At 46.5% G+C, this 26,264-nt stretch overlaps 1 protein-coding gene across 3 annotated transcripts in view; it reads right to left on the bottom strand.

The window, feature by feature from the left end:
* Positions 1-26,264, bottom strand: part of IGDCC3 (immunoglobulin superfamily DCC subclass member 3) — a 178,689-nt gene that overhangs the window by 39,106 nt on the left and 113,319 nt on the right. For all 3 annotated transcript variants that reach the window (XM_039493285.1, XM_039493287.1, XM_039493286.1), the window contains 3 exons: positions 23,113-23,250; positions 13,897-14,055; positions 1,390-1,555 (listed from right to left, as the gene is read on the bottom strand). In XM_039493285.1, the coding sequence (XP_039349219.1) occupies positions 1,390-1,555; positions 13,897-14,055; positions 23,113-23,250 (463 nt within the window). The remainder of the gene's footprint in view (positions 1-1,389; positions 1,556-13,896; positions 14,056-23,112; positions 23,251-26,264) is intronic.

Here is a 26,264-nt window from a genome sequence, read left to right as displayed (position 1 = left end):
CTCAGATCTTGACTGAGTTTGCAGGGCTGGTTAGTAAAAACATCTTTCTATTTGTGAACCAAGCAAACCCAGGGTAGGAATCATGGAGATGCCGCAAACCTGGGGACCCCCGATGCAAGTTCCATAAAGTCTTTTTTCAGAACGGACACCATTTTTATAGTGTGATTTAAAAAAAAAGCCCACCTTTAAAGAGGGCCCTATTATGCTATGAGCTGTGCAGACATTTAAACTGAGACAGTCCCTACTCTGAAGAGGTAAAGGTAATAAAAAGGTAATAATTGGAGATATACCAATCTCCTAGAACTGGAAGGGACCTCAAAAGGTCATCGAGTCCAGCCCCCTGCCTTCATGAGCAGGACCAATTTTTTGCCCCAGATCCCTAAGTGGCCTCCTCAAGGATTGAACTCACAACCCTGGGTTTAGCAGGCCAATGCTCAAACCACTGAGCTATCCCTCCCGAGAGCTTGCCAGACAAAGAGTGGAAGCTGAAAAATAGCATTATGCCTTTTTTACAGATAGGGAGACTGAGTGACTTCCCACAAGGAGTCAGAGGCAGAGACGAGAACGGAACCCAGGTCTCCTGGGTCTACGTCAGTGTTTAACTACAAGACCATCTTTCTGGTCTCCTTTTGCTATATAATTAGCTGCTCTATTTTAATAAAGGAAGAAGTGTGTGTTTCTTCCTTCAGCACCACCACTGGAGCCCTGATTGTTACTAATAATGGCCCTCAGTTCAGCTTCCTCTTGTAAGGCAGGTCAGAGAGCCTTTCGTTACAAGTGTCCCCTTGTTCCGGGAGCACATGTGAAAGTGACCAATCTCTTCTGCTCTATCCGCACTCTGAGCTAGCGCTTTCGCTCTCCAAAAGCAATCAAGGAGCAGGAATGGAAGTGTCTTGGGAGCGCTCATTTAACTATCGTCCAGTAGAACAGGGGACGTTTAAGACACAGATACACCAGTGCACGGGATAGAATTTGTAGCGTCACTGCAAAGGCTTGTCAGTCACTGTTACTTCAGGAGACTTCAACAACCCCATGAAGGGATTATGCTTTCGTAACAAATTAGCCTCTACTATCTTCTATTCAAAAGGTAATGCGTGGGTGAAATTCATCTGCTCTGCTGCCCATATCGATCCTGTGTCTGTATCTAAATAAATGTCTGCGTGGACAGCACACTTCCAAAAATGATTATTTAGGAGTTGGTGAAGTTCCCGACACATAAGAATTCTGCTCCAATTTACACCAGTGTAATTTACTGAATTCAGTAGCATTACTCCTGATTTACACCAGTGCAATATCAGACCGTGGCTGTACGTTTCATGTCAGCACTGACCTTTCTGTCGTTCCTCCACCCAACTCAGTGAGGCTGAAATCTGTTGCCAACTGATTTACCTGTTGTTATTCTTCAGTTTGATGTGATCGGTCGGTTCTAGGATCTGCCCGTTCTTCAGCCAGGTGATCTGAGGGGGAGGCTCTCCCTGGGCCAGGCAGGTGAAGATTGCAGTCGTCCCTACAGGTCTGGAAATTGACTGAGGGTGTTGCACAAACTCCGCAGGGGCTGTGAAGGGAAGGAAAGCGAAGCATGAGGAACATTGCCAGGAGCCAACATTGTCCTGGCACCAAGCCTGTTCTAATCACTTGGTGTAAAATAACCTGAGTCTATTTTGTGAGCGTGGCGAAGGCTGACAAAAGAAAACCACCGTGGTTTATCAGCTCCAGAGGTAGCTTGGCAGGTTTGACAGGCATGTGTGGTCCACAGATAACTACAGATTGTGCTTGCCCATCTGTAACCATGACTGTAACCAGCTAAAGAATAGAGCCGGGCTGGCTAATCGGGGAGAGGGAATTTTCAGTAATTGCATGAGCTACTGATGCCAGGTGGGCTAGTCGTTTAAAACCACAGTGTCCCCTTCCTGCTCTTTAAGGGACCTGGATGCTTGATTGTTTACACAAAGGCACGTTATTAAATTAGGCTGCCGTGAACCACAAAGCCCTGCCTGCTTACCATGGCTTTGCTGCAACGGTACCACGGCTCTGGGCCACAGCTATGCTGGTACAAGGCCTATGTGATGAAGGATCATTACAAATGAATCCTGCCCATTAGAAAGGCCCTGCTGGATCTTTATTGAACTGAACGAATTCAAACACAGGGATGAAATACAAAAGCCAGAATAACGCCCCTTAATATGTTTTTTTAATATCATGTGCTGGGGAGTGTTGGATTCATTCCTTCTTGCTCCTTGTGACTGATTGTGTATGTTGTATGAAATGAGCTCTGGTGAAAGGTGCCAGATCAGCAGCTCTGCAGTCCCGTTTGAAAGGGTGAGCCCCAAAACATAGTGTGTATCATTCCAGTGCCACTTTCACATCCTTCCACGCCCTCGCCCCCACACCGCCAGGAATGGCAAATGATCCCACAGCTTTGCACTCTACGGTAAGTGCCGTGGGTAGAGTGCTGGGCACGGAGTCAGGATTCCTGGGTTCTAGTGCCAGCACTGACGTCAAATGTGTCTTTGGGCAAGCTGTCTCTGAGACTCCGTTTACCACCTTCACAACAAATACCAGGCCACCGAACTCCGAGCGACGGCGCGAGGGCTGCTTAATGTTAGCAAAGAGCTTTCCGCTGCTCAAATGCAAAATATTACGACAACTCTCTCTCTCTAAACGGGAGCTCAAGGTCCTCAGCTATACAAATCACTCAGGAAATTGGAGCATGCTGCAGAGTTTGCCAGAATATGTGCAAATGGAGTTCAAATGAGCCACATTCATTTCCATCTGCCGGGTCGTGGAGCGGTATGGAGTTTGTTAGCGATCAGCATTGCTTCACTCAAAGAGACAAATAGTTATGAGGGTTTCCGGCAATACCATTCCAAATATGATTATTTTGTGCTGCAGTAATGTGTAAGAGCGCCAGTCACGGACCAGAGCCCCACTGTGCCAGGGGTTATACGTTCATAGAACAAAAAGCTGTTCCTAGCTTCAAAGAACTTCCCAGCTAAGTATAAAACAAGAGCCAAGAGGTGGAGCAAGACAGACAGACGAGGGGAACACAAGTAAACAAGACAGCTGAATAAGGGAATTCATTTCTTTACCCTATACACAGCCAGCCAGAGACAAATATGTGCTCATATGCAGTGGTCTTCACCCAGAGATCCCAAAGCACTTTATCTAGGAGGGTAAATAACATTCTCCCCATTTCACAGATCAGGAAACTGAGGCAAAGAGAGGTGAAGTGACTTGCCCAGAGTCAGCGGCACGTCTGCAATGGAAACCCAGACTCCTGACACTCTCCGCTAGATGATGCTCCCTTAGCGAGCTACAAACATTTTGGCAGCTACATAAAGCATGTTTTTACAATAGTAACATATCAAAAGTTTGGCTGGCCATTCTCTCCTCGCCACATTCCCATTCGCTGCAGGTTCACAGCCCCTGTATGCCCAAGTCTTCAGCCTGGAACCCAGAACTCCTGGAGGCAGAAGCCAGAACGGTTCTAACTGCTACTCAGTTCACAATAGTCACAAACGTTTCTGACTTTTCACCAGATTTTAAGAGGAAATGATTTCTCCCCCCTCCAAGCAGCTCATCTGAGATTTAAAATCATTTATCAGAATAGAGCAATATATTGGGATCCAGAAAGCAGCGCCTGAAACGCTTGCCGGAATAGCTGAGTTTATACAAGCAGTTACGCTTCAAAGGGCAAAGCTATACTATACTCCATATTGCTGCTTCTAAGACCCGAATCCAATTGCAATCTCCAGCAGTTACTAGGAAGACAAACAACAGCCACAGGTCTAATGAATTTATAGCCCAAAGGCACAAAGTGGCTTGCTGACATTAAATATTTTTGACAAAAGCAAGGTTATTTAGTGAGGGACGCTCACTGCACAGGCAGGCATTTTTCAAGCAGGAGATTACCGGGCACTGCCATGAAAGATGCACATCTCCCTTCCTTGCCACACTTACATCGCCGGACTTCCAGAAATCTAGGACACAACCAGGCTTCCCTAAGATGTGGCAGCCAGGGTGAAATTCACCCCATGTGCAGAGAGACAGCCCAAGGTCTATGATCCACACATGGAGTCTTGTCCACACATGGAGTTATTCTGGAATAGCTACTGAGCTTTAAATTCACACCCTTTCTTAATCTGAATTAACTTTCAAGGGTAGACAAGCCCTCATTACTTGCACGGAAGTCTTATGTCCTGCACAGCTGTAGTGCTGACCCTCTGCAGAGGAATTAACTTCACCCTGCATGAACAAAAAGCCTCTCTCTCTCTCTGAAGAGGACTGTAATCATGGGATGAACTTGGATTTCTATTGGCTTTGGTGATTGGTCCAGTGATTGTTCTGATCATTGCTATTACCTGGCTTATATATCACCCTCTGCAAGCCTAACAGCACCTTGCAGGATAGCCAATTATATACAGACAGGGCCTGATTTTCAGTGAATGCCTCCAATTGTGTGTGTACGCATGTTTGCATGCACAACTCTGTCACCACAAAATCAGAGACTGGGGTTCATTTTCCCCCATCTGCCTTGCAGGATGCAGGGAATAAAGTTAGGCCACTGGTCTTTTGTGATTTTTCTCCCCACCCATTCCCCCTTCCAATCAAATTTGGATAGAAGGACCCATCACTATAACATCGTTTGCCTGTTACTCTTCGGGAGTTGCTCAGATTCTAAGGGGATGGTCGCTATTATACAAAGCTGATTGGCTAGATAGATGCTGGGCCGTTTGTTCTTTACTGACACGGATGGAAAACGGTCTCCTGGGCCTGTACAGATCAGGTCCTTCCCTGCTTAACTAGCAGTATGCTAATTAGAGCGCAGCCTGAGGTGAAATGGCTCCATGACACCTCTGAAGTATCCCCATGCAGGTGACAGCACTGCAGGAGGCTAAGAACTCTCCAACCTTGGGAAATCTGACTCCGGAGCAGCCTGTTAAAAGTCTTGTTTAAAATAGACGCTTGCCAATTATTTAGACAGAGGCAGGAGGAGCATGCTGCACACCTGTCTGGGAAATAATTTGTCCAAATACCATGTTGCCATGCAAACTGCAAATGTAGGAGTGAAATGACTTCCGCCTCGTTTTACAACTCGGCTTGAGGTCTCCATGCAAAAGGAGGGAAAGAGAAAAGGAAAATAATTCTGCCAACAGAGACTGGCACCAACAAGGTGGGTACGTTAACACGGTGCCTCCCGAGAGCCAGCACCACAATACACATAACGAGACTGTTCGTGAGATGAAAACATTGGTAGTTTGTTCCCTTGTTCCCTTGCAAGAACGATCAGTCTCGTGAAGGTTCCATAAGTTTCCCCCTCAAGGGAGAAAAAGACCAAAGGGTGGATCCAACTCTTTTCCCCCACCAAGTAAATCCTATATACCGAGACAGCTCCATTTTCTCCACTGGAGCTACCTCCGAGTGACACCAGCATGACCAAGGAGAGAGCCGCACCCTTGCGTGTGTATTCGACATCTCGTATAGAATCTGCAGGGGATTAAAAAAAGCCAACCCCCCACTCCTTTCGCAATCAAAGCTGTACGAGAAAACGGCATCCTGACTGCTGCTTCAAGGCTAACGCAAAGCTAAAGGTACTGACACTGAAGAGCAACGGCATAAAGATGGCAAGCCCTGAGAGCGGCAATACAAAAAAAACCCACTGAAGAGATGAGGATGTTCCTCACAAGAGCCCCCTTCTTTCATTTTTAATAATCAAAGAGAAGTGGAGCATTTGACTTCTGCGAGCAGTAGGGGTTGTTCCACTGATGGGAGTTCATTGTCAGGCTAGTTTGGCAGGAGCCGGAGACTAATAATGAACCTAATCTTAGAAAGCTAATGGACACGGCTTCCTAAAGATTCCAATCAGTGAGTTTTCTCTCCCCCCACCCCGACTTTTTCACCACCTAGATCAAGTTCATTTTTAAATTAAATTAAAATGGAGGACAATTTTGGTAGAAGAATGACAAGTGGGGGGGGGACCCTGTTCCCTGCAGCGAGCGATCGCTTTGTATTGCTTAAGTGGTGTACAGTGAGAGCGTGACACGGTGGGGACCTAATTTTCAAGCGGTGACCTAGCCTTCCCTCCCCTTTGTGCCAGTGCAATTTTGCAAGCGCAATTATTCTGCAAGCAGTTCGATGCCCGCCCGCTCTCGCTGGAGCCCGCAGATCATTTTGCAGGTGCACTCAAAGACACCAAATGAGGACACAGACATCTTCCAACTCCATTCGTCCTGTTTCATTAAACCCCACCACCTGGCCGGTTGCCTTTACCCCCCAAAAAGCTGAACCCGCTAGTTGTTCAAGGGAAAACATCTTTTCAACAGGGAAGAAGCCATCCAACGGAACCCTTCTGGAGTCACTCTCTCTTCTCATTCTCTCTCATTAGCTGGTGTCAAGAGGGAGTAATTGGGACACGGTCGTATTTTACTCCAGGGGAACCAAACGTACAGCTGTGTCCACTGGCTCTGAGCCAGGGACGCTAGTCGCCATTCAAAAACCCATCCCCTTGGATTCAGCATGTCCCCGCTCTGCTCTGCTCTTTCACTAAACGAAACCAGATCTAACACCAGACTCCAGGTTCCACTTGCTTAAAATCTCCAGAGAAGGAACAAGACTGACCCAACATCGGCAGCCCCCACTCCCCACTTCTCTTCCTGTTGCCTCTGCCCAAGTGCACCTCTGGGACCGACTCCTGCCTCTCCATCACTCCCACACCCTGTGAAACAGTCCTTACTGGCTGGCATCGCAAGGCTCCTATTGCCACCTCCTGCTTGCTGTTTAACAACGTAAGGCCAAATTCTGGCTCGTGCACTGGGAAGGGAAGGGGTGTGGAGCTCTGGTGGCCAAGTGGAGCTAGCCTGGGGCCTTTCGCCTGCATAGGCCAGATCAGGCAGAAAGTCGCGGGGGAGCTGGGTGAATGCATTTAGCAGCAGCACTTACTGCTGCCTTTACAAGGTGATACGTGCACTCCCCAGTTACTAACAACAGTGGGATCAGGGATGAGAGAGGAAAATTTGGCCCTGGCCATGCCACCTGGGGCCCTTAGAAAGATACTGGGCATGGTAGCGAGGAACAGGCAAAGCAGCACTCTGCCCAGGTCCCGGACAGGTGCATCAGAGTCCCTGTGCCTCCTTCCACACACAGGGCAGACCAGAATTCAGGCCACTGCGTGCAGCGCCAGATATAGTACCTCTGCTAAACTATACCTCAAACGATACAGCCCGTGTAGCTAAATAATGTGATCAGAGGAATGTTTTGAGGCAAGCGCTATCAGATACACATGCACGGTACCTCCGTATTCGCCTAAACTGGCGCTACAGAAAGCAGGCAAAACTGTTCGCACAGGATGGGAACAAAGGCTCATGTGGGGGGTCTGGTGGGGAAAAAGCTGAGTTGTTACTGCAGTAAATTGTTAATACCGTAACCCTGTGTTTTTCAAGCAGCAGGGCTGCTGAGACACTTTCGTGGGCTGGACCAGCCTATTGCAGGGGAAGAGCAAGTGCAAGTGAAGGGGAAAGAAAGGAACTGTTGCCTTTTTCTGGTGTAGGACGCAGCAGAATTCAGTGCTTAACCGACTGGGAATTCCCAGTGGGGGAGCTCCAAACACCTAAGAAAACAGATACGATTGTTTTGTCCCATCCACAGATTAGGAAGGGGCCTGGTTTCTCTGGAAGGTTGCCTGGCCCTTCCCTTCCCCAATCGTTAACGTGTTTCCAATAAACAGCGACTGAATATTTTTCTTTCTTTGCTGGGTTTAGGAGAAGGTGGACAGTTTGAAACACCCGCTTATTCCCAATCTCCTTACCTTACCCACACCAGCGTCCTTCTGTTCCATGCTATCCATCCCCCTTTGTCATTCACAATGGATGGATCGTCTTGCGGATGCTTACTTCACCTGAGAGGAGGTTCACTCGCCCAAACGCCTCCACTCCCTCCACCTTAACACCACAAAAGGCCATAGCGGGGAGAAAACCAGAAACCCATTTCACCCAGATCCACAGCTATATTTAAGGTGGTAACATCAAACCCGTGGAGAGGAGGCCCGGGCACATCCCGGCTCTTGTTTGTTTGAAGTGCAGCGAGTAGACAGAAAGCTTGATTATCCAGGATATAATGAGAGGCAGGGAAGAGACCATACGGTTTTAATGACTATTTAAAGGCGTGACATATGTATCAAAAAGCAATAAAGCTTAATACCTTCTTCCGAAATGTTTAACCAAATGCACTAATAGGTTTGGCTGTGCCTAGCTATGCTGCATGGTGATGTTATGAAGATCTATGGTGCGCCGTATCTATCCCCGGGGGAATGTCCTGTCTCACCAGCAGCTGCTCACACCAAGCTAAGCATGAAACGGCCATTATTGTTATTTGTTTCTAAGTATTTTGGGTGTCCTGGAGCATGAAGTCGTTTGGGTCTGACTTTCTCAGGTGCTGAGCACCCTAAACTCCAGCTGAAGCCAACAGAAGCTGGAGGTGTGCGGCCGCTCTGATAATCCACCCTCTTAGCAACACAAGAGGTGCCATGCATCATATGCAATGATAGGGCAAGTTTCCCCACACTGCCGTATCTACATGCCTGAATGGAGGGACTGCATCTAGCTGGGATATGGAAGTTCAGTCCCCAGGGCCCGTTCAGGCCTTGGTCTTTCGGCTGAGATTGCCAACAGGGAGTCACTTAGTCCCAGCTGTGGTGTTATTAGAACTGTGGTCAAACCTGTCAGAGACAGTCTAGGTATACTTGGTCCTGCCTCATAGTGGAGGGATGGACTAGATCAGGGTTTCTTTTTCCTTTCTGAGGCCCCCCCAACATGCTATAGAAACTCCACGGCCCACCTGTGCCACAACAACTGGTTTTCTGCTTATAAAAGCCAGGGCTGGAGTTAGGGGGTAGCAAGCAGGGCAGTTGCCGGGGGCCACACACCACAGGGACCCCCACGAAGCTACATTGCTCAGGCTTCGGCTTCAGCCCCAGGTGGTGAGGCTCTGGGCCCTGGGCTTCAGCTTTCTACCCTGGGCCCCAGCGAGTGCTGGGCCTCCTTGGCAGACTCCATGAAACCTGCTTGCAGCCCTCCAGGGGGCTCTAGACCCTTGGTTAAGAACCACTGGACTAGATGACCTCTTGAGGTCCCTTCCAGCCCTCCATTTCTATGATTCCATACTACTGGGAATTGGACTGAACCCCCCAAATTCATTTCATGCAGGCTGCCAAACAGCCATAAGATGGTTAACAGCTATAATAACCTACTTGTCTAGGCAGGCTTTGAATTATGGATCTACAGTAGCAGCGTGCGTGCCCATTTTATGTACCTACATACTGACCTGAGCATCCTAATGCAGAATGTGGACATCTCAGTTAGGGGCAAAAATTTGAAAACTGTGCCCAGAGTTTTAATATCGGAACAGAGGCTGAACTTCAGAAGTCCACTTGAAGGAGAACTGTGGGAAAATGGCACCATCACTGGTCAAAACATGACACATGAATTTTATGAGAGATCGGCTAATAATCCAAAGTAAGATTCTGCTTCCACTGAGCACTGAGGCTGAGAATCTGTATGGATACTGACACAGCAAGTGTCCAAAACACTGGAGAGGAAAAAGAAGGAAGAATATCTCCGACTTTGGGGAGTTTCAAAAGCCAATGTGAAATTTGCAAATGTCCCTTTCTCTATGGAGCTGATCCAACAGCTGGTGAAGTCAATGCAAATCTTTTCATGGTGAGACCTTGAACACATTTTTATGGCATGAATTTAGGGTATAAATACTCAGAGCTCCTTAGCTAGGGCCAACAACTGGGGCAATGAAAATGCCAAGAATTCCAACACATAACACAGTAACTGCAGCGCATCTGGGAATGAATTCTAGCCTGGAGCCCGATCCTGCATCCCTTGCTAATGAAATCAACAGAACTGCTCACATGAGAGTATGAGCTGCAGAATCCGCTGTACAAAAGAACAAAACCCATTTCTGAAAGCAGAGAACAGAGATATAAGACAGCGATTGTCAAAAAGAGCCTTCTAAAATGTGTTCTCAAGATGGACAGTCATTTGTGAGATGGGATCTCATTTTTCTCCATAGCTTTCAGGAGGCAATGAAGCGTGGAGTGGAGAACACTGGTGACCATCTGGCCATTCAGAGCCCATCAGTTTGTTATGACACCAAACACATAATAAAGCACAATAGATCGTACAGGAGATAGAGAAAGAGGGGGCTTTGATTTATTTTCTTTACTGCCACTGACCCCTCCGCGTCTCCCATCCACCCCACACAAACACCCTCCATTTTGTATTTAGACACAGTCCGCTCTTAAAACAGCCCCTGACAAGACTTTTGCTTGCGACATAGCACAACGCGATATTCAAATGTCTGAGTTAGGATCCCAGAAGAAAACGGAAACTTTTCTGTGTAGGGACTTAACAAAGGAGATCAAAGAACTCTAAATGGATAGGGAAGGGCAGCGAGAGAGAGAGAGATTGAGACCCTAACCTTTGAAGGCGGGAGAAGTCCCCGGACGATAATAAGATGGTATTAGCCGATCTAAAAGGGAGATTGTAATGAGAAAGATAATTATCAGTGAAATAGAATAAGTGTTCAAATAGAGAGTGAAGACATCAAATGTGAAGATCTCAGCCCAACCTACAACCAAGATTTTCATTAAGATCTTTGGGACGCAGCATTACTTAGTGACTGAAGCTGAGAAATGGGAGTCAGGACTCCTGGGTTCTCTTCCAAAAACTCTTCCACTGACTTATTGTGCGACACTAGGCAAATCACATTAACCTCTTTTTGTCTCATTTTCCCCACCTATAAAACGTGGACAAGAATGCCTTCTTCACAGGGTATTGCAAAGGTCAATTGATGTATGCCTGGAAAGCATGCTGAGAGCCTCACCTAACAGGAATGGAAGTATTATGGAATATCATGCTGTGGGCACTTGGGCATTGTTTCGGAGGCCCAGCACGTCTGCAGAGCTCCTCCCAAATCACTCAGACTTTTGTTTCGTTGTTATTGGTTTTCCCCCTTAAACTGTGTAATTTACACCTTTGATATCTTGATAAAGCTAAAACCCGCAGTCTCTGGTGTTCACCCTCGGCAGTTTCTTATGCCCAAACACATTTGCTAGTCTCTAAGGTGCCACAAGGACTCCTCATTGTTTTTGCTGATACAGACTAACATGGCTACCACTCTGAAAACAATCACTTGAAGCTCTGAGTGGAAAAACTCAGACAATACAGTTCAGATAAAGCAGAAGCTGCTGGCAGCCAGAGTAGTTGAGCACACCGAGGGCACAACTCTGTTGCCAATGGAAGTTTTGCCACTGGCTTCCACAGGGGAAGGATTCGGCCCCTAGACAGAGACTAAATACTAGATCGGATGACTCTTGCTATACCTCTGAATTCCAAACAGTTCCCAAATACAGCTCAGCTAGCAACAGTCAGAGCTGGATACCCCTGCTGTGTCTGCACAGAGAAGCAGTCGCCAGCTCCTCATATTCATAGACCCTTTTGATCTTCTAGTTCTTAATGGAAAAGCATTTGCTCCATGACAAGGAGGCTGTCCCCGATGGCTGTGACAGCACTTTCATTAGAATCCTATGAACCGATCCTCCTCTCAGTTACCCCAGTGTCAATCCAGAGTAACCCCAATGGAAGTCAGTAGAGTAGCTCTGGATTTACAGCAGCATATTTGAAATCAGAACAGGAACCCATGTTTTCAAAGATGTGATTTTAAACCCTGCCTCTTTGTAATTAGTTCGGCTATGTAACAGTTTGCTTATTCCGTTTCCTTATCGTGTTGTTGCTAAAGAGGAAGCAGTCAGCAATATGGAAAGTTTTTATTTGTGCAACTTTCATGAAGATTTTTAAACTAGCTGCATTTTTTTTAAACTTCCCTTTTCTGCTCCCCTACCATGTTTGGTTCAACAGCCTTTACCACATGCACGCTCTTGGAAAAGATCTCCTACCAGATGCAAAGTACTTTTAAATTGCTTTTCTTCCACTCCCCCATCCCATCCCAATCCTGGGGCTTTACACTGTGTAGCTGCACCTGGCTGCATTCCAGGCAGTTGCTGATTTACTGCTCCAAAACCTGAATCTGCCTTACTCCTGCTATGAATTATTAGCAGCACTTTTATTCAGCACCTTTAACTTCCAAGATGAATGGGGAGCATCCCTGGTGTCTATCTCGGAGTGTGCAAGCGGAGGGAAAACATCACACAAAGAAATCTGACCTTACAGCCACTCTCAATTATTTTGTGCCACAGAAGTAAATGCTTAATGCCAGGGTTCCCAAACTTTTCCACTGTGTGGGCCACATCTTCATAGGGAAATCGCTGTGTGCCCCCTTCCCATCCCCTCTAGCAATGGTATAATATCCCTGTGGCAACTTCAGCAATTGATTACAGGGAGGGGATTTCACATACTTTCAGCTTCTTTCAGTGTGATTTAGCAGCTGGGACCAAAAAGGAGGCCGGCACCATTTGACCTGAGTGCTCTCCATAGATCAGCACTGGAAGGAATACATGTATTGAGTGATCAGGATCAATCTGTTGTAGAGCTGGTATCACTTCTGCACTGGTAGCAGAGATACAGCTGTGAACCCAGCATGTGACTCCTGGTAACTGAGAGGTGAACATCACCGTGGAAGGATAGCACTTTCCCTGTCACTAGCATGAAAGGTTCAATTAGCCCACTCCGGCAGGAGATGCATCATTTGAGATTCAGGATATCATCAGCCAACCGTTAATGAGTGAACTGATGAGAGTGTGAGATGCTGCAAGAGGACCAGCCTGAGGAGGAGGTGAGTGCCTGTAATCAGGGGAGGATTATTACCATTCAGCTCCACGCTGCCAGCTGTGTTGCCTTTCTAAACACTTGCCTGGCTCCTTTCACCATGGAGACTGGTGGCTCGGTGAGTTTCGGAGCGCTTGGTTCTGGCTGCTGGCTGGAAGGCCCAGGAGAAGAGGCCCTGTCAGGACTATTGTTGTGGGCCAATGCTGGAGCCTGCGTTTAGATTTTCATTAGATTTTCTCCCTGGCACTGAGAATACAGGGAATGTCACGGGTGACTTTTTAAGAGGGCTCAGCTCCGAATCTTTCGTGGGTGGCTCAGACTCATCATCTGTTGCTAGAGTCCATCATAGTGGGTCCCCTGCCCACTGACCATCCGGAACCAGAGTTTTAAATGTCTTAACTGTACAAAATAAACGTCATGCTGGCACAAGATGCCCTGGTGAGTGAACTCTGTTATCTGCAGAGAACAGGTATGACGCAGCATCAACAGCACAACAAGCTTCCTCCAGGCCACCCTACCAGCAGGCCTCAACCCTGCCCTGGGGGGACCACTGGTAGAGGGGAGAGAGTAAATCAGTCTCCAGGCCCATTCAGCCTTTAGGCTCCCAGCTGGTCCTGTTAACAAGGGTGCTAACTAATGACGGGTGAGTTTTGTGATCACAAGAACTGGATGGGGGCATTTCAACCTGTTTCACAAAGGCAACAAAAGAACCACTGGACGTTAATGACTCCTGTTCTCTCCTGACCTGGGCTGGATACACACCAACGAGGGATTTCGAAAGGAAAGGCTGTGTGTCACATGATCCTTCTCAGCTCAGGCGGACAGACATGTACTAGCTCTGCTCGAGGTAGCACCTAAAAATGGCAGTGGCCGCAGCAGCGTGGGCAGTGGCTCAGACTAGCCATTCCAGTACCTACCTAGGGGACTGGGGAGGATTGTACATTTTAAAAAAAAACTTTCCTCTCTTCATGAAGGTGCAATGCAAAGAACATCTAGGAAAAAACTGAACCAGCATCTGTTAAGGGCCAGATCTTTACACAGGGCTAGGAAGAGGTGGATAAAATAGTTAAATGGGTGTAATTATCCAATAGTACCCTGGTTATCTTACCTTGTACGACTAGCCTTCCCTGGGCAGTTCTCCGCACCCTGGTGCCGGGTTTGTTAGCAGCACACACGTATATCCCAGAATGCTGCACAGTGAGGTCAGAAATCATTAGGTTTCCTGTCCCCAGCACCTGAATTCCTTCTACGCCAATGGGACGGCCATCTGGAAGAGGAAACAAGGCAAAATTATGTAGTGTACCTTTAAGCTGAACTCTCCGGCCCACTGCGAGGGGAGTTAGTCCTGAGTCCCATTCAAGGGGAGTCCTTCCATTCACTTCAGTGAGTTTTAGCTCCAGCCCTCCACGGTGCAAGTCGAACGATGCATGTGACGTGCGGAAAAAGCCAGTTCAAGAGCCTCAACTAAGCCTTTGCCCCCAATTACAATGTGTTTCATTAGTATCGGGCCCTTGCATTTTATTGTTCCATTGGTCGGGGTTTTAAGACTCCGCACCTGACAAACGCAGCTCTAAATCAGCACTAGCCCGTTCCAGGGTGTTTGAGTGGAGAGCCAGGTGGTCATGGCTGGAGGAGCTGCCCTTTCATCAGATGTGAAACTGAAATCCTGTTTCCTTCTTGCATTTGTGTTTAGAAAGAAGGTTAAAAAGACCTACAGAATCAAAAAATAAAGGCCCAGTCTTGGGGATCTTAGCACCTGAGCACAACACACCCTCCTCAAATAGCTGTTCCTTTAGGTAGCAAAACAGTTTGTGTGTTGTGCTTTAAAGGTGTATGGAGATATTAAGAAAAAAGGAAAATTTGGGATCGCTATTAAGGAAAAATTCCTGCCAGTGATTATATTAGACTGTGGCATAGTCTCCCCAGAGAAGTAGCGGGAGTCCAATAAAGACTTTAAACATTCTGAAGGGAACAATCGTTCACTGGCAGGAGATCCGCTAGATGAGACAGTTATTTTCCATTTCGATTGGCCCAATCCTGAGATGCTGTGCACCTGCAGCTCCCATTGATTTGACCCTCTGATTCTAGGACTGGCTTTACTCCAGTTGGATGCATAACTCCTAAGTTGTCTTAATCACAAGGAGCCTTATACCAAAGGGCCCGTGAACGGTACCGCTTGCAAACATTCAGAGCTCTATGGAGCACACAGTGTCAATATCTGCTGTAATCCAATGATGGGAAATCTATGTGCAAATCAGTGTGGAGATGAAGTTGTTATCATTCAAAATGTGGCTGGGTCACTGCAGTCAAGCAGCTGAGACACCTTATAATTTTTATTGTAGCTATTGATCTTCATGCTTCAGGCAATCAACTGATGAGTAGCTGGGGTCAGGAAGAAAATTCCTTCTGTAGAATAGTAGTGCAGAATGAAGAGCTTTTATGGGGACTTTATCCTACCTGTGACGAATCCAGAGCCAGCCACAGCCTTACAGAAAACCAACTAAATGGCTACGCTGGACAATTACAGTATAGTTGTTCTTCCAGCAGAAAGGGACAAATAACTATCACCAGGGCCGGCTCTAACTTTTTTGCCGCCCCAAGCAAAAAAGAAGCCCGCCACCCCGCCAAACCCTCCCCAGCACCGCACCGCTGAAACCCCCACCCCCCCGAGCGCCACGCTGCTCAAAGCCCCGCCCTCCCAAGCGCTGCGCAAGCCCCCACCCTCCCAGCGCCGTGTCACCCAAAGCCCTGCCCCCTCAGTGCCACGCCGCCCGAACCCTGGCCCCTCAGAGCGCCACGCCAAGCTCCCGTCCCCTCCGAGCGCCGCGCCCCCATCCACCGTCCAAGTGCCGCGCGGCCCCAAGCCCCTGCCCCCCAGCGCGGCGCCAAGCCCCGCCCCCCCCGACCGCCATGCCACCCAAAGTCCCGCCCCCCCGCGTGCCACACCACGGAAACAAAAAAAAACCCTCCAGCACTGCCCCGATGAATTTAAAAACAAACAAAAAAAACCACCCGAGCCTCCCTGCCCCAAGGTGCCGCCCCAAGCACGTGCTTGGTCGGCTGGTGCCTGGAGCCGGCCCTGACGATCACCCAACCCAAAAGCGACTTTGCAAGCCATCTGTGATATATTTGGCATCTACCAATTTCTTCGGTTTGTTTCTACTTACGTTTAGGCATGCAATTTCTTCCTCATTCCAGGAACTACTTTATTTTTTTTTACACCAAAAGCACAAGCACATATCACAAGAGCCAAACCACTAAGACAGCTTAAGTCCTCAAGAACAGGAGCCCTAAGAGATGACACTAGATATGAAACCAGGCCTTTCAACAACAAAAAATCAGCAGATCCAGCAGTATGTGTTTATCCATCAGACCAGCAGAAATAAATAGTCTAACTTTAGATGGCACCTTGACAGAGAGCGGTGGGAAAAGGTACTATGGATTGAAAGACACAAAGCCCTGAAATTTGCAGAAGCATCTCCTGCCCATGCTCTTTGCAATGTTCTACAAGAAATGTTTAACTCAGAGGTTTCATTGTTCCATCTGGCAGGCAGACCCTGGACGCTTCATTATTTACGTTACAGTGAAGGTGCTTAAGTCTTTCAGATGGAGAAAAACAATGTCATTAAATAATTGGCTAGCTAGCCAGTGTGCTGCAGCAGTGAATTGCTCAGCCATAAAAAGGACAGTAAAGCGCGACCTGTCCAGCGTTTAATGAGCAGTAAGCAGGGTCTGTTCCCTTTGAATAATATCATTTAAACCAAACTGTAAAGGTCTGAATTAAATTCAAATTGAACTTGATTTCATCTTTAAATCAGACCTTTTCAAAGCCCATATTTACAATAGGTGTAAAAATCAAATCGCTCTCTTGAGGAAGTAGGACAGGTGAAATATGTGAGCAGGCTGTACCTGGCAGGTAGGCTGTATTATTGTATAAATGAATTAGGAAATAATACAGAACTATGACTTGAATCCCCAGTCTGGGTTATTACGCTATTTACCATGGGCTACATAATTTAAACATAAAAGACCCAGGCTGTGTCAGATACGCCGCACAGTCGAAATATCAGTGTCTATATGTTTCCATTTGTCTCTACAGCTGCCATCTATTAATTAGAGGTGTGAGACTTCGAGGAAATTTCTCCTGCCAGCTAAATTTATCTTTTTTCTAAACAAAAAAAAATAATAAAGTTCTCCCAGCTCATATTCACCAGTCAAGAGACAAGGTGGCTGAGGTAATATCTGTAATGGAACCAACTTCTGCTGGTGAGAGAGACCCACTTTGGAGCCACACACAGCTCTCCTTCTGCTCTGGAAAGGTAGTGAAGAGCTCTGTGTGGCTTGAAAGCTTCTCTCTCTCTCTCTCACCAACAGAAGTCGATCCAAATAATAGATATTCCCTCACCCACCTCGTTCCTCTAATATCCAGGAACCAACGTGGCTACAACTACACTGCATCCGTGATTCAAGTCAGGCAAGTTTTGCCGTCTCTAATCATCATAAACGGTTGCATTTGCTGGCTCAATTCACACTCCCTCTCTCAGGGTCCGTCGAGAGCAGCACTCTGTAGTGTAGACCTGTGCTTCTCAAAGTCGGGCCACTGCTTGTGTAAGGAAAGCCCCTGGCGGGCTGGGCTAGTTTGTTTACTTGCCGCGTCCGCAGGTTCGGCCAATCGCAACTGCCACTGGCCGCAGTTTGCCGCTGCAGGCCAATGGGAGCTGCTGGAAGGGCGGCCAGCACATCCCTCGGCCCACGCTGCTTCCCGCAGCCCCCATTGGCCTGGAGCAGCGAACCGCGGCCAGTGGGAGCCGCGATCGGCCGGACCTGCGGATGCGGCAGGTAAACAAACCAGCCTGGACCGCCAGGGGCTTTCCCTGAACAAGCAGCGGACCAGCTTTGAGACGCACTGGTGTAGACACTTCAGCAATGGAAGGGTTCTTCCGTCTCTGCAGTAAACCCACCCCCTCAAGAGGCAGTAGCTAAGTCGATGGAAGGAGACCTAGCTGCATCTACAGTGGGGGTTAGGCCGACCTGATTACAGTATAACATTTTTCACAGCCCTGAGCGAGGTAGTGTAAGAAATGTCATGGGGTGAGGTGTGGCCCAAGCCCCGCCCCTCTGAGTGACTTCGGTCCCCAGCTGGACCAGAGCGTGGTGCCTCCCTCCACTCAGCCATGAACCCTCTCCTGGAGTTAGGCGCACGCGGATCTAGCCCTCAGTGTTATCACCAAGGCCCATCTCACAGTCACAGAGCGAGCACGAAAATAATCCTTTGCAGAGGTCTGGCTCCTTTCCTCTGACGAGCACAGAGGGCACCACAAACATGAACTGCACCTCCCAACCCCCTGGCATGGTCGACACATATTCTCAAACCCATTGTGCAGAGAGGGAAACCCCACACCAAGATTTGCCCCCAGTCTCAGCGAGTTAATGACAGGGCTAGGAACACAACCCAGGAAACCTGCTTTCTTGACTTTAATCACCAGGTCCCCGTCTTTCAATACAACAGTGGTTTTCAACTGGGGGGGTCCATGGACCTCAGGGAGTCTCCAGACTATGTCTAGGATTTCCAAAGGGGCCCCCCCTCCTCCATTTGAAAATTTTAGGGGTCTGCAAATGAAAAAAAGGTTGACAACCACTGCAACAGGCTGTATCACAAAGACGAAAAACATCCTGCCCCAGCCAAGGTGAGGCCAGAGCAAACTTGCTCTAAACACGGCTGCTCGGCTCCCGAAGCTACAGGGGCTCAGAGGAGTGAAATGTTTGACGTGACCTTTAACTTACTTTGAATCAGCGAGCAGCGGAGAGCCAATCCGGACGGGCTTGTTCACTGTATCCTGTTTGCCAAAGCTTGCTGAAGAGCTATCCACCCTTTAAAACAACAGGGACTGGGCAATCTTCAACGAAGCCAGTCTAACTTCCGAGTCTAACCAGTCTGGCAAACCCGAACCCAAACAGAACATGAACGTACCATTACTTGGCTTGTGATAATGCCTCGGAAACCTCACACTCTTAGCAAGGACAAGAGGCAATGCAACAAAACGAGAGTGATGCAGAGCGATGGGTGTGCTGCAATAGCTTCCCATTGCAATGCCAGCCCAGAAGACTTGAGACACCCTTTCCCAGAGCACAGGGAGGAAAAGGTGGTATTCCTCATGCAGCCAGCCCCCTGCTCTCACCCGAGCTCTGTGACTAGACTGCACTTTCTTCTGGGATGGTGAAATGGCTCAAACCACCACATGCACTACAGAAGTTTGGAATCAATCTGTCAGACTCAAATGGAGACGGGGGCTCAGATCTCCAAACTGCCTACTCGGGACAGGGTGCAAATCTACAGCAGAAGGCACATAGTACGCAAGGTACCGAGCACCTCTCTTTCCCTTTTAGAACCAGCATTCACAGGAGCCCAAGGAGCCCAGCAAATTTACATGCAACAGTCCCTTCCACAACAACCTCTCTAATAATAAGCAGGACATTTTGCATCCTCTGAAATCGGCCATGCCAGCAGCTTTCTAGTGTTTTAATTCTATGGATGACTTTGTAAGACAAAAACCATCTTGTGGACCTCCTACATCTTCCCACCCTGTGACATTCACTGTCTGCTAGACTATAGTCTCTTAGACATGATGACTAGTGAATCAGAGAACTACCAATGAACTAGTAGAACAGGTGGTTCACGGACCATCATTTGACATCCAGCAAGCTGTCTGATTGAGCAGGAGACGAAACACAATTATGAGTCCCTGTGTCACACAGCTTCTCCAGGGGCATAGGAGGAACTGAACCCGAAGTACGTGGGCCTACTCTGAGACTGCAGAATTAGGTCATTTCCATTTCACTTTATACTGACGCGATTGTGACAAAACAACACTATGAACCAACTAGCGAACAGCAGGGTGGAATACTGATGGGGCCTTAAAAGGCATGTTGTTTTTAAGGTGTGGGTTTTGGCTGGTAGTGAAGAGCGGCTGGATTACTAATTAATAAACACTGGTCACACTGAAGCTGGCTATACTCCAAATAGGAGACACCCTCAAAGAACCTCCTTGCAGTGCTCAAATAAAGTTTTAAAATTTCCCATTAGAGTGAAATCTGGATGAAAGATCCCTGCAATTTGGGATAGAAGTTATTTAATTTTCCAAGGTATCTGGGATGCTTTTTCACTGTAACGGATTCCATTGTTCTGTTTACTAAGCAAATGACTGGCACATCAGCACCAATTACAGAAATTCGTTAAAACGTGCCAGGCGATATGAATATGCAACAACGCGGATGCCTTTCTATTATAAGTAGCAAGTAGAAAGAAAGTAACAACTTTCTAATGTTGACCATTTAGGTCTTTTGTGAATTCTTTGTATCCTGGCATAGCAGCCTTCTACTTTTTAGACACTCCATCGGACATTGGGCACCATGTATTAGCATATTTAGAATACATTGCAACAGTTGACTATTCAGTGTGTGAAGTGGTGAAATTTACTCTATTATTTCTAAACACTTTAGGGAATGGTGCTCCTGTCAACCAGTCAGCCATCCATTGCAAGCTTCTGTGTCCAATAAGTTACCAATTAATTGGCTCCTACAACTGTTGTATGGTTTATGTGCTGAATGGCTCTCTCTTTAGTAATTTCCTTCCCATTGTGTAACACTTTCTGACAAGTTCTGTATAACGCTATCAGATAATCACTGCCCTTTCTTTCTTGTCTCACTTTTCTAGATCTCTCTAAATAGTGTGTTATTTTGTCTCAGTACCTTTGATGGAGGCCAGACCAGCAGCTTGGCAGTTAAAGGATAAGCGGATACGTAACACATTAAGAATCATTATTCATTCTGCTGGCTTTGCAATAAGTTCCCTGGAGATTCATTTTGGACGGGTTCAGGTTCAAGTGTGTAGTTGTGAAAGGACAAATCTTATCTTTTTTGAACAAACCAAAACCTTAATGATTTTATACATCGCTCGGAACAAATCCTCTAATGAACATTTCACTTTGCAAAGCATTTAATGCAGGGGGAGACACAAGGCCTTTGTGGTAGATGGATACAAAATTCACAAGGAAATAAAAGTAAACGTTTATTGCATATCATTCAAAAATTGACCCATGATTTGAGTGATTTTTTCCCCAAACAAAACTGGGTCTATTTCCCACTGAAAATCAGCCAGGTTTTTGGCAAAGTCAGAGCAAAAAGTGGCTCCATTCGTTTAAGAGAAGACGGCTTTTACACAGAAAACAATACAAAAATTCACATTTGTGCTCATTTCTGAGTAAAACAATTGCCATTTCATTGAAATAGCAAGCAAAACAAAATTTGAGGGACGCAAAGGACCTCCATGAGATGGCAAAATCCTGCAAAAGTGAAATACTTCAGTGGGGACTTTTTCTGATTTTTTAAAAAATGGTGTGAAAACTACTGATTTATATTAGTTTTTATTTAAATAAAACTGAACTGAGCCTAATCTAAGTTGGTTGCCTCCATTTAAGACCCCACTGCCTTATATTTTATAGTTTATGGTACTGTGTGGAAAGTTTTTTTCTCCAAGCTGTATTGCTTTAACAGCTATTTAAGAGGAGTCCTCCTGCAATTACTCTTCATGAACTGGCGTCTTAGGAGATGCCTCAGACAGGTAAACTTCATACATGAGGAAGCTACATGTGTATAAACTCAATGAGGCATGAAAATACCTCTTCTTCGATGTCCTCCCGCCCCCTCCAACTAGTTTGGTCCAACTTGAAGTCCTTTCAAAGTTGTGTTGTCTCTTTTCCCCTCCTCCTCGCTGTGAGGGCACAAGAATGCCAAAGAATATGTCTGATACTTTCACACGTTATTGAAATAGTTCAAAAAAGAGCCAAAAGGATCCCATTGTAGAAATAGACAAAAGAATGTGGAGGAAGCGTTCACACTTACGTGGAAATAAAAACAGTGAGGTTTTCTTTTGACTCGGTAGCTCTACAGCAAATGCCATGACAGAGGAGTTGGGTTTTTTTTTGATAGATGGTAGTGTTGGACTGAATCTATATGGGGTAATATGGCTTGACGCTATTATATCTTCATTACTACACCATTCTATGGAGACAAGTGTTTTGAACAAGCCAATGAGCTGATATAATTAGGGCAATTAGAAAGTAGTTTATTATAGTTGAGAGTCAAGGTAGAGCGGCCTTGTGCCCAAAAGAACATTGCAACACCGTGGCATAGCGTATCCAGCAGGCTTTTAAAACAGCATCAGTGTGATGATTATTGCTTGGGGGAAAAGGTCAGTTAGCGACAGACTTGGGTATTAACAGTCTATAGAATCTGAATGGAAAAGGCAGTGTGAAAAAAAAACTTTCTAGATTACCACTAGATAAGTGTATTCTTTCTGTTTCCCTGAAGGCTCTAGACTGGGAAGCTAACAACCATTAATCAAATTCTGAGAAGCGGAGATTCATGAGTAAAAAGCAAGGTGTGTGGCTGAAGTCTAGGGTGAGCATAGCTACTTAGAGTGTGTTTCATTCCCAAAAACGTAGCCCATAACCCTGCATAGCCACTTTGGAGAACATGTAATATTCTGGTGGGAAGATCTTCTGAGAATGAAATGACTGCAATGACTGGAAACATTCACTGGGTTCAGTTCAAATACACATATATTTTCAGGTACCAGAGTGCAACACAAAGGCCATCAGCTATTTATTTGGGAAAGACTTCTGCTTGGCAGTTAAATGTGAAAGCACCCTTCCACTGTATGCATTTCTCTGGGCTAACGTCGAGCGGGAAGAGCTTAAAATAACATTTATTTTTCGATTGCAAAAAACCACCACACTACTCCACTCACATGATGGAATTTGACAGTGGCTCAGTTTTTCATACTGATTAACAAATACTCTTTATCTCACCACTGAGAATCTATTCTTCAGAGCTTCATGTGTGCAACTATTAACCACTCCCATTCTCTGGTTTTATTTTAAATCACTCAATAGACAGACAGTTTCTCTCAAGTCTGTTTTACTTGGAAGACATGTTTGTGTATGAATTCACTTCTCTGGAGTCAACGTTGATGCTTTCGATGCAACTAAAGAAGACGCTGTCACTTTTTGGAAAGCTAAAATTATCACCTTTCATAAAATGTCTGGCTTCACCCAGCCCACCTCAATAACAAGTTGAAATAGGAACTCGGAAGGCAGTACAAACCCTAGACAAAAAGATAAAAGGGGTTCTGAGTCTACAATTAACCTGAAGAGTAAAGAGAAGGCTGAATTGTCCTGTGCAATAAATAATCAATGGCACATAATTATTTCCCGTGTGAGGACAATGAAGAGTGCCAAGAAATTCCTGCCACTCAATTGCTTACCTAGTCGACTCCAGGACACAATGGGCCTGGGATTTCCAGTTGCAATGCATTCCAGGATAGCTGTCTGGTGCACAGTCAGGGTGAGGTTCTCTGGGCCGACAAGAATCATGGGATCCTTGTAAACCGTAGAATGGGAGCCTGCAAAGATATACTCACTGTTAACTGAGACCTACCAAGCTTTAGTGCTTAACTGCAACATGTGAAACTGTAGAGTACAGTGATAACCCACGAGGGCTCAGTTCATCTACATGAAGCCTAATGGGAACAGGACGTGACTCAGGTAATCCAGAATGAACGATTTCATTATATGAATTCACTAACTAGTGACGCCAAACAAGGACGTTGCCTGTATAACAGGTGTAGGTTGAAGTGTACCTTAAATATGCATATTGACATTTCCATGATAACACTCTTGACAGAAATGACCAGTCCACAAGCACGTTCTGTAAATCCAATTCATATACTGCACACATATGCAAAGTATAAGAAAAACAGCATTGATCAGCAATGGATCGGCCAAGGTTTTAACTGAAATGCACGCGGTGCCCAAGTCATCTGTAATGGTATGGACCAAATACCATCTCTGTTGAAAAGCAGCGTTAAAAGAAACAGAGCAGATTTAGAGGTGACAAAACCGCTGGTGAAAGTACATGCCAATAGGTGGGTGTAAACTGACGTATGTGACGTGGGTGGAAAGGGGAAGTGGCTTAGAGGAAGGAAAGCAGCTACAAGGAAAGTGTAAGGAGACGTGAGACCGAAATCGGGAAAGGGCTGCTTTATCTTTCACCTTTGTATGCCCTCGCGTGAACTGTTTTTCCTGTTTCACCTCTCGCTGCCCCCTTGGTGGGTAAGTTACACCCACGGACTTCAGACTGTGGTAGTCCATAACATGCCAGGCCCTGGCCAAACGCAGGGGAAGCTGCAGCCTCCCCCACTTCATGACGTGGCTCACAGCATCCAGAACAGCTGAGAGCCGCCTGTAAAGGAGCCATCTCTTATTGCTGCTGGGGCCATGTGCTTTGGCCCCAAACTTGGCTAGGCTCCTGCCTCTGACCCCTGGTGTTGCTCACGGGGGCTGCTTCTAAGTCTCTCCTTCCGGGGATCTTTTTAAAGGGACATTCCCCCAAGGAATACTACAGGAGGTTCCACATGGTGTCCCTTCCACAACAATTGACATCACCTCTGACTTCAGGCCAAACGGTTAACAGTTATCAGAAAACCTTTCTGGTTTGCAGTAAAGGGGTGGACCATATTGATTCACACTGATGCACTTTGTATGACCAGTCACAGATCTCGTGGGTGGGGTTACAGTACCATTATTATTTCCTTGTCTCACAGTAGTGCCTAGACTGGCACCTGATTGTGCTAGAGGAGGCAGGTACTCCTAGGAAAAGATAATCCCTGTCACGAAGAACTCACAGTCTAAACAGACAAGACAAACAGAGGAAGTATTATTCCATTTTACAGGTGGGCAACTGGAGCCCACAGCCATTGGGTGATTTGCATAGGAAGCATATTGCAGAGCTGGGAACTGAATCCAAATCTTGTGAGAGCCCAGTGCCATATTCCTAAGATCAACTTTCCTTTCATGCTTCCTACAGATTTGAAATATGATTTGGAGGAGGCGTGTTCCTCTGTACTGTTATTTGACTGATTTCTGCGCCTTTCAACATCTTCCGGGAGGCAGGCAGATCAGGCAGAGCTGATGTACGCTTGAGGACTCAGAAACCTAGGCGTGACCGCTATCACCCTGGACATGCTGGAGCGTGGCAACACCACTTAGCACCCAGGACCATTCTTTGAAGCTATGAATGCATGAAGAGGCAACAAAACCAGCAATGCCTTCCAATCCAGAACTTCTGCATCTCAGCGCGCTATGCGCTGCAGCTTTCCACAGAGCCACACGCCGTGCAAGCTGAACGCCCGCGAGAGCCGTCTCTCCCCAGGAGACTGTCTGCTCTGCACAGGAGGTGTGAAGTAACGTATCAGACAGTCTGTGTGTGGATGTAAGGAGCTGGGCTCAACTCCTGGTTTTGCCACAGACTCCCTGTGTGTAGTTGGGTAAATCATTTAACCTCAGTTCCTCATCTGTAAAATGGAAATAACAATACTTCCTTTGTTGGACTGCAAGCTCTTCGAGGCAGGCGCTGTCGCTTGGTACGTGGACATGCAGCGTACAGTATAATGCGGCCCTGAGCTTGCCTGAAGCCTCCGGGCATGACCAAAATGCAATAAATAAAAATAATACCCTGTGAACTAGACCCATAACCTGTCAGACAAATTGCATGTCACTTTGAATCAATATGATACAACTCTTTCTTACATACAATAAAGCTTTGCCGTTACTGAAAACTGGGCCCAATTCTAGAAAGACAAAATCAGCCCAAAGCCACGACAACCCACAGGCTTAATGTTATAGCTTGATGCGTGCTTTTTAGAATGACCAAAGTCCGGATCTGGTGCAGTCCCACTCTCGTGTACTGAGGTTATACTCCACAAACACAGAGGTCAAGCAGTGTTTAAGGAATTTCAACAATCCATGGCCGGTGGCAAGAATATTCTGCACACCTGCATGGAGAAATACGTCCATCAATTTCTATCCGTAGGAGTTTGAGGGCAGCAGTGGGGGTAGGAAGAGGTGAAGGGTTTAATTAAGTCAGCCCACATTCATTTGGATCTGATTTGCGACTAATATTGTGCTATTCTGCTTTTAGATCTCTCCACCACTGGCTCTTGTACATGGAGCTTCTTATGACTGCAAAGATCATTCAGACAGAAATGCTGCACTGGAAATTCTTTGCAAAGGCTAGATTTCATTTCCTCCTGTACTTTTTAGCTTCACGCTGCAGCGGGGGCTGAAGTCAGGGCATATTACAGTGATACTGAAGCAACCACAAATGAGTGGCTCATCTGTTAATCGTGTATACGGCTGCTGTACAGGGGGTGATAAAGCTACAGGATGGGTTGTTTTTAAAGTGGTAAGATCCAAGAAAAATCCCTTTGTGTATGTGTGGCTTAAAAGTTGGCTCCTTGCTAAGTACTACACTGTGCAGTACTGATCTCTGAAGAGAATCAGAGCAGTTAATTACATTTAACAACTGGCGACCGTTAGAAGATTTGAAAAATGAGATTTTCTATCCGGGGATCTCAAC

This window comes from Mauremys reevesii, linkage group 10 (genome assembly GCF_016161935.1).
Source record: "Mauremys reevesii isolate NIE-2019 linkage group 10, ASM1616193v1, whole genome shotgun sequence".
NCBI lineage: Eukaryota > Metazoa > Chordata > Testudines > Geoemydidae > Mauremys > Mauremys reevesii.
This window is presented reverse-complemented; position numbering and strand designations above follow the sequence as displayed.